The sequence below is a fragment of the Ornithorhynchus anatinus genome, chromosome 2, assembly GCF_004115215.2.
Source record: "Ornithorhynchus anatinus isolate Pmale09 chromosome 2, mOrnAna1.pri.v4, whole genome shotgun sequence".
Lineage (NCBI taxonomy): Eukaryota > Metazoa > Chordata > Mammalia > Monotremata > Ornithorhynchidae > Ornithorhynchus > Ornithorhynchus anatinus.
This window is the reverse complement of record NC_041729.1, coordinates 32,698,788-32,713,495: the sequence shown is the minus strand read 5'-3', so window position 1 is coordinate 32,713,495 and position 14,708 is coordinate 32,698,788. Positions and strand designations below refer to the sequence as shown.

The following is a 14,708-nucleotide window of genomic DNA, read 5'->3' as shown; positions in this document are numbered from 1 at the left end:
TCTGTCTGCTTTGCTAAGCGGCTCTTTTGCCTCAGATGCTCTTCCCTTCTCCCACGGGTGGGTCGTGTATCGGTGCAGCTGACTCTGCCCCGATTCCTCCTCCTCACCAGAAGCCCCTGCATACCAGTGCGTTAGTGAAAAATTGACGCTTCTCCATGGAACTACGTAGGGTTCGATCCCAGGGAAATGTCAAAGCAAAACTCAGTGTGTGCGTGTGTGTGTGTTTGTTTTTGATAGTCCTTGTGTATTCTTGTATTTCAGCCTTGGAAATGGGCACATCCCCATCTCTATTGTGGACAGTGAATAAAACCCCTGTGTGTATGTACGAGTGACTGATGGGGGTCAGAGGGGAGAGGGGAGGTGGTTAAGGGCCGTCCAGACCCGGACCTAGAGAGATTCCCCGGAGATCGCTGGGAGTCCCGGCTGGAGGCATCCCCAGAGTATGCTTCTCTTGGTGCCAGCTGACTTTTTAAACTAAATCCCTGGAGTAAAGTGGCAACACTCATTTCACTGCAGTCCCAGTATCGCAGTCACAATCTCTCTCTCTCTCTCTCTCTCTCTCCCTCTGCTCAGCTCCTCCACACTCTTGCCGCACTGCTCTGGACACTGGAGCAGCAGGCCAGGGAATAGCTTCTGGAGAGAGCAGTTTTCCGGGGTCCGGTTTTGATTCATCCACCCATTTCATTTAAGATCTGCCTCGTTGTGCCAGTCAGGGAGAGGGGGGTGGGGAGGGTACCCAGACAGCCATGCCTGGCCTCTGTATCCAGATGAGGGAATGATAGGGACAGGGAGGAGGAGTGCTGGGCAGTTGGGGTATTTGGAGGCCGTTGGGGTGTGACCACAGATAACTTCCATGGCGAGTGTCTCAGAGTTCGGTCACATCCCCACAGACAGTCAGTGCCTCGGGAAGAGTCGGGGTTCTCACCAGTAAAATCGTTTTTTCCTTATTATTCTATCATTGATCTCATCATTATTATTGACAGTACAGACTTTGCCAAGGGCTCACTGGACACGTGTCCTCTGATATCCGCCCATCAATAGTATTTATTGAAGCGACATGGCCTAGTGGATAGAGCATGGGCATGGGAGTCAGAAGGACCTGGATTCTAATCCCAGCTCCTCCACTATTCTGCTGTGTGACCCTGGACAAGTCACTTCAGTTCTCTACATCTGTTACCTTACCTGTAAAATGGGGATTAAGACTGTGAGCCCCATGTGGGATGTGGACTGTGTCCATCCTGATTAGCCTGTATCCACTCCAGTGCTTAGTGCAGTGCCAAACACAGAGTGAGTGCTTAACAAATACCATTAAAAAATGCCTGAATATACACTGGTATATAAGCGTAAGGATGGCTGTCGGTTGACACCATTTTAGAGTTGAGAATTAATGTGGGATGGTTTCCTAAAGGAGATGGGGTGAGTGGTGGACTGGTGGATTTTCTTGTTGGGGAGAGGACATTCCAGGCTGGGGGAACAGTGAGAGCAAAAGATTGGAGGTGGGAGACCTTTCAAAAGGGAGCTAGAGAGCAATGAAGGGTGCCAGTTGGCAAGGTGAGGGAGAAGAGAACTTGGCACAAAGTAGGCACTTCCCGAATGCCCCATTCATCATCATTAGAGCCAATATGTAAATTGGGATGGGCTGATGAGGCGCACTGAAGCCTTCAGGAAAATGAGCAGCTTTGAGCTGTGGGGAGGAGACAACAGTAGCCAAAAAGAACAACAACAAAAAAACAACTGGAGGAGATTTGGACTAGAGAAACCCAAGGAAATGGGATTTGTTAAAAGGAATCAATGCCGTGGGAATGGTACTTTCTGTCTTCAGAGTCATCCTGGGATCGAGGTGGTGACGGAGTGGGGTAGGTGAGCAGAGGGAGAGGCAGGAGGGGCGGCCGTGACTTCCGCCTTCGACGAAACGACTCCCACACTTCCCCGTGCGTGTGCAGCCCTGCTCGGCCAAGCTTGGTATCAGAGCCCTTTCAGCTGCGTACAGTGGCGTGCGAGTGGGGTGAGGCGTTCCATAATAGCGTCACGTGACGCCGACAGATGCCGAGCAGCCCACGTCGTGACGAGTGTAATTCATTCACTCCTGGAGCGTGTGAGGCTCTCCAGGCGCGTGTGAGATCCCGGGCCACCTCGCCGAAGGCGCCGGTGGGGAGGCCGGTCTCCGCTGCCCGCTTTCTCTTCACCGTCCTCATGTTTGCCAGGATCTTCATCCCCAAGAAGCACCGGCAGCGCTTCGACGAGGTGGTGTCTCAGAGCCTGATCAGTAAGATCTGCCGGAGCAAGAGCGAGCAGCATGCCAACAGGCTGAGGCGCAGCCGCAGCGAGGACCACCACGAGCGGCTGCTGGTGTCCACCCGGGCCAGCTCCATACCCCGGAGCCAGGAGGAGGTGGGCAAGGGCCTGAGGAAGACCACGTCTCTGATCGCCGGCAGTGTGAGCTCGGGGGCTGCCCGCAGGTGAGGCTGGTCCCCCGCCCTATGGGGAGACTGACGGGGCCAGCTGGCCCTGGGGAAATATGGGAACTGGGGCTCTTGGGGGGGATCTTTAGGAGTGAGGATGAGGCAGCTCCATCAGCTGAAAGAGAGTAAGGGGGTCTGAAGACGAGGCATCGGCCGTGCGTATGCGCATGTGATTTTGGACCAAATGGTTGGAGGCAAGGGGATGGACTAGAAGGCTTCATGAAGTTCCCTCCACCTCAAGGATTCCGAATTCTGGGAAATGGGTGGGAGTGTGGGTACCTGAATCCCAGGAACACAGAATAGCGAGACGAACAAGTCTTTGCCTAACCTCCCTCCTCAAATGTTAGGGCCCGTTGCCCTCATCCCCAGAGGAAGAAGGTAGAGCTCGGGGAAGGCCTGCTCTGCCCTCGGTTACTGGGGTCCACAGAGCTCCAGGAGCGAATTGCAGCCTTCTCAGGGACGGGGCCGGAGACTGCTCTAGGACTGTGAGCCTCACGGGGGACAACCTGATTACCCTGTGTCTACCCCAGCGCTTAGAACAGTGCTCTGCACATAGTAAACGCTTAACAAATACCAACATTATTATTATTATTGTTAGCTGAGTCCCACACCCCAGCTGTTGGGCCAGAGCCAAACCAGGCTCCCTGGTATCCATCAGGCCTGAGCTGACCAGAGGCCAGAGCCGTTCTACTGAAGCAGCTCTAGACTAGAGGGCCCCCCCCCCCCCCCCCCCCCCCATCTCTCCCAGCCCAGCGTCCCTGGGGTAGACTAGACCCAAACGGCCTCCTGTGGTGAGATAAACCATGTACCCTCCCCTCGGATCAGGAGGTGTGAAACGGGGAGATCCTGGGAGGCCGTGCGCTCGAGACCTGGGCTGAATGGGTGCAGACCGAGCGGTGGCGTCTGTGTGCGGGTTTGAATCGGTGCTTGTTTAATATTTACCGCAAGCATGAAATGAATCCGCGCAGGTCACAAACCTCTGCATATTAGCCATGCGTGGGATTGTCTGTGTGTGTATGTGAGTGCATTCTGGGGGGGGGGGAGGGGGATGGAAAAGGAGGAAAGCCAGGCTGTCTTTTCACAGGAGCAGACGGGCACTGAATTCCTACCTTCTGTTTCTGGGGGAGGGGGGAAAGCACATAGCGGGTGGCCAGTAAACATCCACAGCCTCGGCAAAAAAAACCCAACCCTGAGACCGGAGAAATGGCAGGAGGGAAGACTTGGTTTGACAGATTCCCCGCCCTTGCTTCCACCAAGCAGATGCAAGGGAACCCCCAGGCCTGCTATCTGAGACCAACATTATCTGGTAATCTTATCTGCCTCCACTTCACTTTAAGGTTGCACCTACAAGTCACCATTCTGGGTTCTTTTAAAAGCCCCGGAGGGGGTTAGTTACCTGGGCCTTAATCACTCTAGCATTTTAGAAGGAGTCCCAGCTCTCAATCAGTCCTGAGTGCCTACTCTGTAGAGCACTGTTCTAAGTTCTTGGGTGAACAATCAAACAGTAGTTGGTATTTATTGAGTACTTACTGTGTACAAGGCACTGCACTAAGCACTTGGAAGAGTACATTATAACAGAGTGGGTAGACGCATTCCCTGCCCACAAGGAGCTTACAGTTTAGAGGATAATAGAGCTAGTAGACATGATTTCTGCCCTCAAGGAATCACCTTCGCTGAGAGGGATGAGCGTGACTCCTTCTTCCCACAGCCCCCAGCCCAGGCCAACCTGCCCTTCCGTGGCTCAGAGGAGAGTGGGAGAGGGGGTTGACTGTCCAGTCCAGCCAATAGCTCTCCTTAAGCAGGGGTGTAAGCTTGTTACGGTCGTTATGGGCAGGGAACATGTCTGCTAAGAACGTCTGCTGATTCTGCTGTATTGAACTCTTCCAAGCACTTACTGCAGTGCTCTGCACATAGTAAGTGCTCAATAAACACCACTGATTGATCGATAGCCGGGACCTTGAAGGTCCAGATCTTGCGGTATCCAGTCTGAGGCAAGGCAGGGAGGCTGCACCTCTAAACTAGGCCCCTGCCATCCCGGCATCCTCCAGGCCCCTTTCCCTGGACTTTCTGCGACTCACTTGGGGAGGCCTGCAGCACTTGTCTCTCATCCTCCAGTGAGTATGTTCACCTCAAGCTCCCAGAAAGCCCCCCAAGGGATGGGGAAGGGCAGGGTGCCTGCCTCCTCCTGTGTATGTGTGTGTGTGTGAGAGAGAGAGTGAGAGAAAGAGAGAGAGAGAGAGAATAGAACCACTCAGGGGATGAGAGGAGAGAGCTGTCTGAGGTGGCGGCGAAATTTGGAGCTCATCCTGGGGAGGGAGGGGATGAAGTGGGGATGGGTGAGGAGGAGGGCCCCGGTAGCTCCCCCTGCCCCTTCATCCCCACACTGGGGTGGTGTTTCCTGTGCCCTGTTCCCCACCTTCTTTCATTCAATCGTATTTATAATAATGATGGTATTTATGAAGCGCTTACTGTGTGCCAAGCACTGTTCCAAGTAAGCACTGTAATAAGCACTTGGAATGTCCCTTATGGCTGGGGGTGACTAGAGGAGGGGAAGAAGGCTGGGAGAGGTTGTTCTGCTAATAGTAAGCGCCCAATAAATACCACGGATTGATCGAACCGGCAGGCTTGGCTCAGAGCTCCTCCCCATGTCCATGCCCACCCCATCCTCTCTTCTTTCTTCCTGCAGAACCGTTAGAGTCTACAAAGGCAACAAGAGCTTCGGCTTCACCCTCCGAGGGCATGCCCCCGTGTGGATTGAGTCCGTCCTGCCCGGTAAGGAGACCTGAAGGCGGAGGGCTCCGTCTGGTTGGACTGGGGTCACGATTCCCTCGGGCCGGGACTTCAGGCTGCCCCGGTCACATCCCAGACCGAAGGACCTTGCTTTCCTTCTGCCTCCTACGGTTAAACAGGGACCGCCATATTCGTTCCACTAGGAACATAAGTGGAAGCCGTGTGGCCGAATGGATAGAGCCCAGATCTGGGAATCAGAAGGGCCGCCCCAGCTACGCTACTAGTCTGCTGTGTGACCTTGGGCAAGTCACTTCTCTATGCCTCAGTTTCCTCATCTGAAAAGTGGGGATTAAGAATGTGGGCCCCATCTGAGAAATGGACTGTGTCCAACCTTTCATTCATTCATTCAATCATATTTATTGAGCACTTACTGTGTGCAGAGCACTGTACTAAGAGCTTGGGATGTACAGTTCAGCAACAGATAGACAGTCCCTGCCCACGGTCTCACAGTCTAAAAGGGGGAGAGAGACAGCAAAATAAAACAAGTAGTCAAGCATCAGTACCATCAAAATAAATAGAATCGTAGATATATACACATCATGATCAACTTGTATCTACCCCAGCGCTTAGAACAATGCCTGGCACCTAGTAAGCACTTAACATAAAACATTAAAAAAAATAGGGGGCGGTTAATTCTTTTATCTCCACAAAAGCTGCTCTACACAAAACTGGAAGTCAGCCGTAGTACTGCGACTCAGGAGAAGCTGGGTCACCTGCTGGAAAGACCACAGGCCTGGGAGTCAGAGGACTTGGGTTTTAACCCCAGTTACGCCACTTGCCTGCTGAGTGTCCTTGGGCAAGTCACTTAGCTTCTCAGAGTCTCAGTTTTCTCATCTGTAAAATGGGGATTAAATCCCTGCTCTCCCTCCTCCTTAGACTAGGAGCTCCATTTGGGATAGAGACTCTGTCAGATGGATTATTTTGTATCTACCCCATTGTTTGTTAAGTGCTTATCAAATACCACAAGAAGTATTATTAACAACTAGGCCCAGTCCAAATGGAAACTGAAATTGGATGGCATCCCAAAAGATCATGCCTCAGTCCGCTGTCTTTGCCCAGACTGAAAGGGACACCAGCCAATTTCCCTTTCTAGTAGGGGTCAAGGTCATTCATCACAGCTTTTGCAGGACTCTGTGTTCTACCGACTTCCACAAAATCTACCATCTGCTTCCCTTCCCCCACCATTCTCCAGGAATAGGGCAACGAGCATCTTCTGAATGTGATTTCCCATACTAAGTGCTTGGAAGAGTACTCAGAAGCACAAGATACATTCCCTGCCCACCTGGACCATACACTCAGATGGCTTTATTTAATCCTGGATGCTTTCCCCAGCAGAAGACAGAGGAGATCATGTCCACCAACCGTAGTGAATTCTCCCAAATGCTTAGTACAGTGCTCTGCCCAAAGTAAATAGTAAATACTTGCCCATGGTCACAGAGCAGACCAGTGGCAGAACTGGGATTAGAACTCAGGTCCTTTTGACTCCCAGACCATACTTTATCTACTAGGCCATGCTGCTTCTAGTGTGGGCAAGTGGCCTAACCATCTTTCTAGAGCCAGTTGCCCAGAATTTGGATCTAAGTGCAACCATCCTGAGTTCCAAGGATGCCACTAAAGTGGGGAGAGAAGCGGGCACCTTCTGAACCAAGGGGGCAGGGGGCTTGTTTACCACTGGAATCTTGGTAACATTATAATGACCCTTCCAGTTCTCAGGCCACGGGAATCGGGTCAGGTCCGAGGCCAGCCAGAGAACCAGAAATGTTCTTCCAATTTCATGAAAGAGAAATGACTTTCTTCTGGGAGTTGGTTGTGGTCCTTGGGCCCATGCCTGCCTCCGGCAGAAAGTGCTAGATCCCACCTACCCCTCATTCCCTGTGTTCCACTCGGTGTTCCACAAGATCTCCATTAGCCGTTATTCACCCTGGGCACTGGAAGGACTGTCTAACAGCTGCACTCTCACCCCGCTGGCTCCCAGCCATTTCTCAGAATGTCTTGCTCTGGCAGCATGAGGCAGTGTCCTCACAAAACATCCCAGGATCCTGCCCCAGGGATGCCCCATAAGGGGTTTGGCTTTCTTGTTACGCTGCCGGGAGTCTTGCTTTCATCTGCTTATCCTTGACCTAGATTTCTCCCTCTTCCTGCTGATGCACCGCTTCCAGAAGGAGGCTTTGGGGACAGGGCTTGGGCTGTGAAATTGGGTTGTGCCATGCCGGGATTAGCGTGCTAAATCCCCATCTTGAAAATGAGGCTCAGGGGAGAGGGAGATTTAGGGTGCGGGTGGCTCAGGTTGGAGAAGGCGTTAGCGGGATTGCTTCCACCGACTAGGAAGGGACTCCACGATCCTGGAGGCTGGGAAAGGGGTGATGAGTGTTAGGGTCCCTGCGGCAGGTGGGGCTCAGGGCGGAGCCGCTCTGAGCCAAAAAGGGCGGTGACAGATGTGTCCCGGAGACCGGAGAGACGCGGCAGACGCCCACACTTCCTCCCCAGGACACCGCTGAAGCGTGTGTCTTTTTCTCTTGCTCTCAGGCAGCCCGGCCGAAAATGCTTCCCTCAAGTCAGGGGACCGCATCCTGTTCCTCAATGGGCTGGACATGAGGTATGAGGGCGACTGACCAGCCGGCGATCACCCAAGGGGCAGGGGCAGGCGGGGCTGGTGGGGGAGAACGGAAGAGAGAGAGGAGGCAAAGCTAGGTGAGAGGGGTGTGCCCAGAGGAGGCAGAGCACAGTGTCCCACAGAGAGGATGGGGTGGGGGGATGGCGGTGTGCAGAGGGACAGAGACAAGAGAGGAGGCGGGGGAGGAGAGCGGGCACCCTCAATTCTGCCACAACCCTCGTTCTCACCACGTGCTTCAGCTAGATGGATGTTAAGGAGTTAGGGAATCGTCGTCTGACACATAAGCCTGTTTAGGCCCAGCCTGCCGTGTTGCCAGAAAGACTTGTACCCCTGCAGGTGTGCGTCACACAGGTGAGTGTGAATTTTCCTCAGCGCGAGGTCTCACGAGAACACAACTCCCACGTTAAAGGAGGACTGGGTGTAAATCGCCGAGGTCGGGGTGCTAGAAGGGGGAAAAAGGGCTGGGAGAAGGTGGGGCATACCCAGGGGGAAGACGGGTCCAGTGGCAGAGTTTGGTTGGCATCAATGGATGTGGCCGGGTTACGGAAACAAGGTCAAGCCCCCTTGGTTAGGGAAAATTGGGGCAGTGGCCCTGGGCACTGCAGCCTAGAGAGCCATCCACCTCCTGGAGAGGGCCAGACACATGCCACCTTGGGACAATGGCGTCGTGGGGCACGAGTGCTCACGCCCCCTTGCCCGGATGGTCTGTGCCCGTCTGCTCCTGCCAACACAACTGGCAGCGGTTCTGCTCTCTGAAGAGGTGGCATGGGGTACTCTCTGCTGGGGGGCTGCCACCAAACAGAAGGGAAGGGGAATGGGGTAACACAAGGAGTTTGGAGGCTCAGGCTCTGGGTCAGGAAGGGGATGGTGGTAGAAGCAGCTGACCTCTGACCCATCAGTCCCCTCTCCGCCGCCCCCGCCATACTTCCTTGATCGGCAGGATGTCCCTTTAGGTCCCACCCCCCCGCCCAGGGAAGCCCTGCCTCTTGGGGATAGCTTTGATGGTGGTTCCCACAGTGTCACGTCACCACCCAAATGAGCACTGGAGGTTGCTGGCTGAATGATGCTCGGTGGGAAGGAAGATGGGGACTCGTTCCATTTGGAACCCTAACCATTTGGAACTGGGCCCATGGCAGGGCTACTGGGAGAAGTGGGGAGAGGGAGCTTGTGGCTCACACTTAACTCAGACCTCCAGAATTCCAGGAAAAGGAGGTGATCCTGAATTCTCCTGGGAGGCTGGGTCTCTGTTCCACAGATCCAGGGAGACTCAGAGAATCCTGAACCAAGCCAGGCCCACTCCCATCTCCCACCCCAAAGTGCCCAGGACTACTGCAGCTTCCTCAAGGCCCCTAGATTTGGGGTGAAGCCCCCCAGGGACCCAAGCACTGATCTTCCAGGGGAGCCCCGAGCCAGCATTTTAGAGAGGCTCAAAATTCCTCTCTCCATCTGCCTGTCGTGCATTCGTGCCACCATGGCAACCCAGAGGATGCAGGTGGCAGGGGAAATGCACGCCAACCAGTCAGATCTAAACACCGGCTCTCTGAGGTCAGTGACAAATACCGCCCAGGAGATCTTGGCTACAGTTCCGCCTCCAGATGGAAATATATGGTAGCAAGTTGCTCCCTGCCATGGTAAGATCAAAACTGTTTTGTCTGGAGGCAGACTAATCGGCTTCTGACTGAGAGACCTGGAAAGAGAATCCCACCTTGGCTTATGAACCGTTTGCTTCCTTGGGAATCTTCTGGGCCTCCGTAGGGCACAGCAGATTCCTTTCTCCGCACGCGATAACACGTGTGCAGGAGCCGAGCACAAGGGGTGAATCAACCCCGATGATTGCGAATCAGTCAATCCATGGCATTTATTGCGCTCTTACTGTGTGCGGAGCACTCTAGTAAGCACTTGGGAGAGTACCATGGATTAAGTAGGCCAACCAGAGACAAATGTAAGAATGAGACCTGCATTGTGAAGCACTTGGAAAGTATAATTCAGCAATAAAAAAGGCAATCCCTGCCCACACTGGGCTTACAGTCTAGAAGGGGGGAAGACAGGCATCAAAACAAGTAAACAGGCATTAATATAAATAAATAGAGTTTTAGATATGTGCATATATGCACAAGTGCTTTGGGGAGGGGAGGTGGAGCAAAGGTAGCGAGTCGAGGTGACGGAGAGGGGGAGGGGAGCTGAAGAAAAGGGGGGCTTAGTCTGGGAAGGCCTCTTGGAGGAGGTGAGCCTTCAGCAGGACTTCGAAGGGGGGACGTATGGTTGCTTGGCGGATTTGAGGAGAGAGGGCTATCCAGACCCTACGTAAGACGTGGGCCAGGGGTCGACGGCGGGACAGGAGAGAACGAGGCACAGTGAGAAGGTTAGCACCAGAGGAACGGAGTGTGAGGGCTGGGCTGTAGGAGAGAAGGGAGGTGAGGTAGGAGGGGGCAAGGGGATGGAGAGCTTTGAAGCCAACAGTGAGAAGTTTTTGCTTGATACGGAGGTTGATAGACAGCCACTGGAGATTTTTGAGGAAGGGGGGTGACATGCCCGGAACGTTTCTGTAGAAAGATCATCTGGGCAGCGGAGTTAAGTGTGGACCGAAGTGGGGAGAGACAGGAAGTTGGGAGCTCAGAAAAGAGGCTAATGCGGTAAACCAGTCGGGATAGGACGGATGATTGTACTAACGTGGTAGCCGTCCGGATGGAGAGGAATGGGCAGATCTTGGTGATGTTGTGAAGGTGAGACCTGCGGGATTTGGTGACGGATTGGACGTTTGGGGTGAATGAGAGAGCGGAGTCAAGGATGACACCAAGGTTGCGGCTTATGAGATGGGAAGGATGGTTGGCCGTCCACAGTGTTGGTGAAAGTCAGGGAGAGGACAGGGTTTGGGAGGGAAGATGAGGAGCTCTGTCTTGGCATGTGAGTTTTAGGGTGGCGGGAGACATCCAAGTAGAGATGTCCTGAAGGCAGGAGGAGGTGTGAGCCTGGAGGGAGGAAGAGAGGACAGGGGAGCGAGATATAGATTTGGGGTCATCCTCATACAGATGATAGTTGAAGCCGCGGGAGCGAATGAGTTCACCAAGAGAGTGAGTGTAGATGGAGAATAGAAGGGGAACCATAACTGACCCTTGAGGGACCCCTACGGTTAGCGATGGGAGGGGGAGGAGGAGCCCGCGTAGGAGACGAGAACCAACGGCCAGAGAGATGAGAGGAGAACCAGGAGAGGACGGAGTCGTGAAGCCAGTCTCGGGTAATGGGTTGAAGAAGCGGATGGTCGACAGTGTCAAAGGCAGCTGAGAGATCGAGGAGGATCAGGGTGGAGTAGGAGCCGTTGGATTTGGCAAAATGAGGTCAGCGGTGACCTTTGAGAGGGCAGTTTCAGTGTAGAGAAGGGGGCGGAAGCCAGATTGGAGGGGGTCCGGGAGAGATTTGGAGGAGAGGAATTTGAGGCCCGAGTGTAGATTACACTTGGTGACAAATGTAGATTAATCTCGGTGACGAGATTAAGCAGGAGGCAATGTGGCCTAGTGGAAAGAGCCCAGGCCTGGAAGTCAGAGGACCTGGGTTCTAATTCTGGCTCCGCCATTTGTTTGCTGGGTGACCTTGGGTAAGCCACTTCACTTCTCTGGGCCTCAGTTTCCTCATCTGTAAAATGGGAATTAAGCCTGAGAGTCCTATGTGGGACAGAAACCGTGACTAACCTATCTTGTACTATCCCAGCGCTTAGAACACGTGCCTGGCACGTAGGAAGCACTCAACAAATACCAAAAAGAAAAAAAAAAGAACTCTAAGGAAGTTCAGCTGTTTCCCTCTTAGGACACATAGCAGATGGGGAATCCTCAGGCAAACGCTGGTATTTTTGGAGTGCCTCCGAGCCCGGGGGAGCCAAGGGGCCAGATTCCCAAGGGACACTGACCGGCTGGTCTGGCCCCCAGTGTCCCAGGATCTTTTCTCTCTTGGCTCTGCAGGAACTGTTCCCATGACAAGGTGGTGTCCATGCTGCAGGGCAGTGGGGCGATGCCCACACTGGTGGTAGAAGAAGGGGTGGTTCCTTTCCCTACTGGTAAGTTCCCCTGCTCTCATTCTCCAGGGAATTAGCACGATACCTTGTGCTGAGCCTTGTGGCAAAATACGCCCGAGCTGTCGGCTCAAAAATGGCGATTTTCCATATCATTTGGCATGTAGGCAATCGATCATCAATCTAGAGTATTTATTGAGTGCTTACTATGTGCAGAGCACTGTTCTGAGCGCCTGGGAAAGTACAATACAGCAGAGTTAGCAGACACATTCCCTGCCCAGGATGAGCTTACATCAGTGGTGTTTATTGAGCACTTACCCTACGTGGAGAGGTGTAATAAGCGCTTGGAAGAACACCAGAGAGGTAGTGGACCCAATCCCTGCCCTTGAGGAGTTTATAATTTAGTTTCATGGCAAGCACCAGAAAAAGATTCCTCACTTTCACTTCCTTTCCCTTAAGGCCTTCCTGGTCCTTTATTCCTCGATATCCCCCCCTTCACTTCGGCCTACATTCTCTCCAAAAAATCCATCCCTCACAGCTCCAAGTTGGGCTGGCCCTGCCTGGAAAATATCTATTGGTTGGGCTTTTCCTGAGTCTCAGCCTCCAAGGCAGCATTGGATCTTGACTGATCCATGAAGGGGTCGTGGAGTCATAGATCTTACCCAGTGCCTGTCCAATATGGCAATTTTCCAGGTTCTTCCTCCTGCTCCCCCCGGCCCCAAACTGAGCATTTGGAGTGGCCCATCCCATCACCACATGGGACCCCCAGGCTAAGAGCAATCAACGAGTGGTATTTACTTGCCATGATTATTGCATGCAGAACACTGTAGCTAAGTCCTTGGGAGAGGAATAGAGTCGGTAGAATTCACATTCCCTGCCCATTCCGCTGAAGTGCCCTCTGCTTCCACTGTTTCAACTCCCGGATCCCAGAATGCTCTGGAATCAGCAAGGCCCCGGGAGGCGCGACTCCTAGGTTTGCCCACCCAACACGGTTTCCTCTCTCCCCTCCTTGACCCCGGCAGATTTCAGGACTCCACAAGACTCACCGAACCCCTCGTCGGCCCTTGACCTCCCTTCAGTGGGTGGTGGCGGAGATCTTGCCCCTCCATGCATCAAGATCAGGGCAGGACTTTCAATCAACAGCTGAGCATCTGCTGACACCTCCGGAGCGCTACACCATCTGCAAGGCCCTGGAATGCTTCTTCCAACACAGTAGTGCCGGCGGGGAGGGGGCAGCCTGGAGCCGGAAGTGTCAATCGATCGGTACTTGGCCTGACGGCTACAGCACGGGCCTGGGAGTCAGAAGGTCATGGGTTTCTAATCCCGCTCTGCACCTATCTGTCGCTTTCACTTCTCTGGGCCTCAGTCACCTCACCTGTAAAATGGAGATTAAGACTGTGAGCCCCACGTGGGACAGGTACCGTGTCCAACCCAATTTGCTTATATCCACCCCAGCGCTTAGTACAGTGCCTGTAAATGCTTAACAAATCAATCGGTTGTATTATTGAGCGCTTACTGTGTGCAGAGCACTGTACTAAGCACTTGGGCGAGTACGATACAGCAATAGAGACAATCCTACCACAGTTACTATTACTATTATTTATTGAATGCTTACAGTGTGCGGGACATTGCATTAAGGACAGTATGACGGAGTTGGTAGAGAGACACGTCCTCAGCCACGGGCCCAAGCCACCTCCTTTTCCTTCCACGCCTCCATCCCTCTGGAGGAAAGGGAGCAGCGTGGTCTACCGGACAGAGCACGGGCCTGGGCGATAGAAGGACCTGGAAGCAGCATGGCTCAGTGGAAAGAGACCGGGCTTGAGAGTCAGGGGTCATGGGTTCGAATCCTGCACCTGCCACTTGTCAGCTGTGTGACTGTGGGCAAGTCACTTAACTTCTCTGTGCCTCAGTTACCTCATCTGTAAAATGGGGATTAACTGTGCGCCTCACGTGGGACAACCTGATGACCCTGTATCTCCCCCAGCGCTTAGAACAGTGTACTGCACATAGTAAGCGCTTAACAAATACCAACATTATTAAATACCAACATTATTAATCCCAGCTCTGCCACTTAATAATAATAATAATAATAATGTTGGTATTTGTTAAGCGCTTACTAAGTGCAGAGCACTGTTCTAAGCGCTGGGGTAGACACAGGGGAATCAGGTTGTCCCACGTGGGGCTCACAGTCTTAATCCCCATTTTACAGATGAGGTAACTGAGGCCCAGAGAAGTTAAGCGACTTGCCCACAGTCACACAGCTGCCAAGTGGCAGAGCCGGGATTCGAACCCATTACCTCTGACTCCAAAGCCCGGGCTCTTTCCACTGAGCCACGCTGCTTCTCCTTGGGCCACTTGTCTGCTTGGGCAAGTCACTTCGCTTCTCTGGGCCTCAGTCCCCTCCTCTGGAAAATGGGGATTAAGACCGTGAGTCCCATGTGGGACAGGGACTGTGTCCAACCTCATTATCTACCCCAGGGCTAAGTACGGTGCCTGGCATATTGTAAGTGCTTAACAAATTCCATAAACGAAAGAAAAAGAAAGGAAGAAAGGCCTAGAAGCGTTCTGACTGCTGATAAAAGGGCCCAGAGACTACTTTTCCAAGGGGCTGGGGGAACGTACATCTTGAGGGATCAGAGGGGTGGGGCTGGGAGCCAGGCCTCACCTTCTCTCACAGGTTATGTAGGTCAGCTCCACCAATGCCTCCCCGGTGCTTGCCTTAGTGCATAAAGAGTCAGAAGGACTTGCATTCTAACCCATCTTCACCACGTCGGATATGTGACCTTGGGCAAATCACTTCACTTCTCTGTGCCTCAGTTACCTCATCCGTATAATGGGG

The 14,708-nt window shown here is 53.2% G+C and overlaps 1 protein-coding gene across 1 annotated transcript in view; it reads left to right on the top strand.

Annotated features, from left to right (window-relative positions):
- The window catches only part of LOC100074664 (Grid2 interacting protein), a 70,666-nt gene that overhangs the window by 21,864 nt on the left and 34,094 nt on the right, over positions 1 to 14,708 (top strand). The window contains 6 exon segments of the mRNA XM_039910951.1: positions 2,205 to 2,459; positions 5,149 to 5,234; positions 7,779 to 7,848; positions 11,820 to 11,918; positions 12,899 to 12,932; positions 12,934 to 13,079. Coding sequence (XP_039766885.1) covers positions 2,205 to 2,459; positions 5,149 to 5,234; positions 7,779 to 7,848; positions 11,820 to 11,918; positions 12,899 to 12,932; positions 12,934 to 13,079 — 690 coding nt within the window.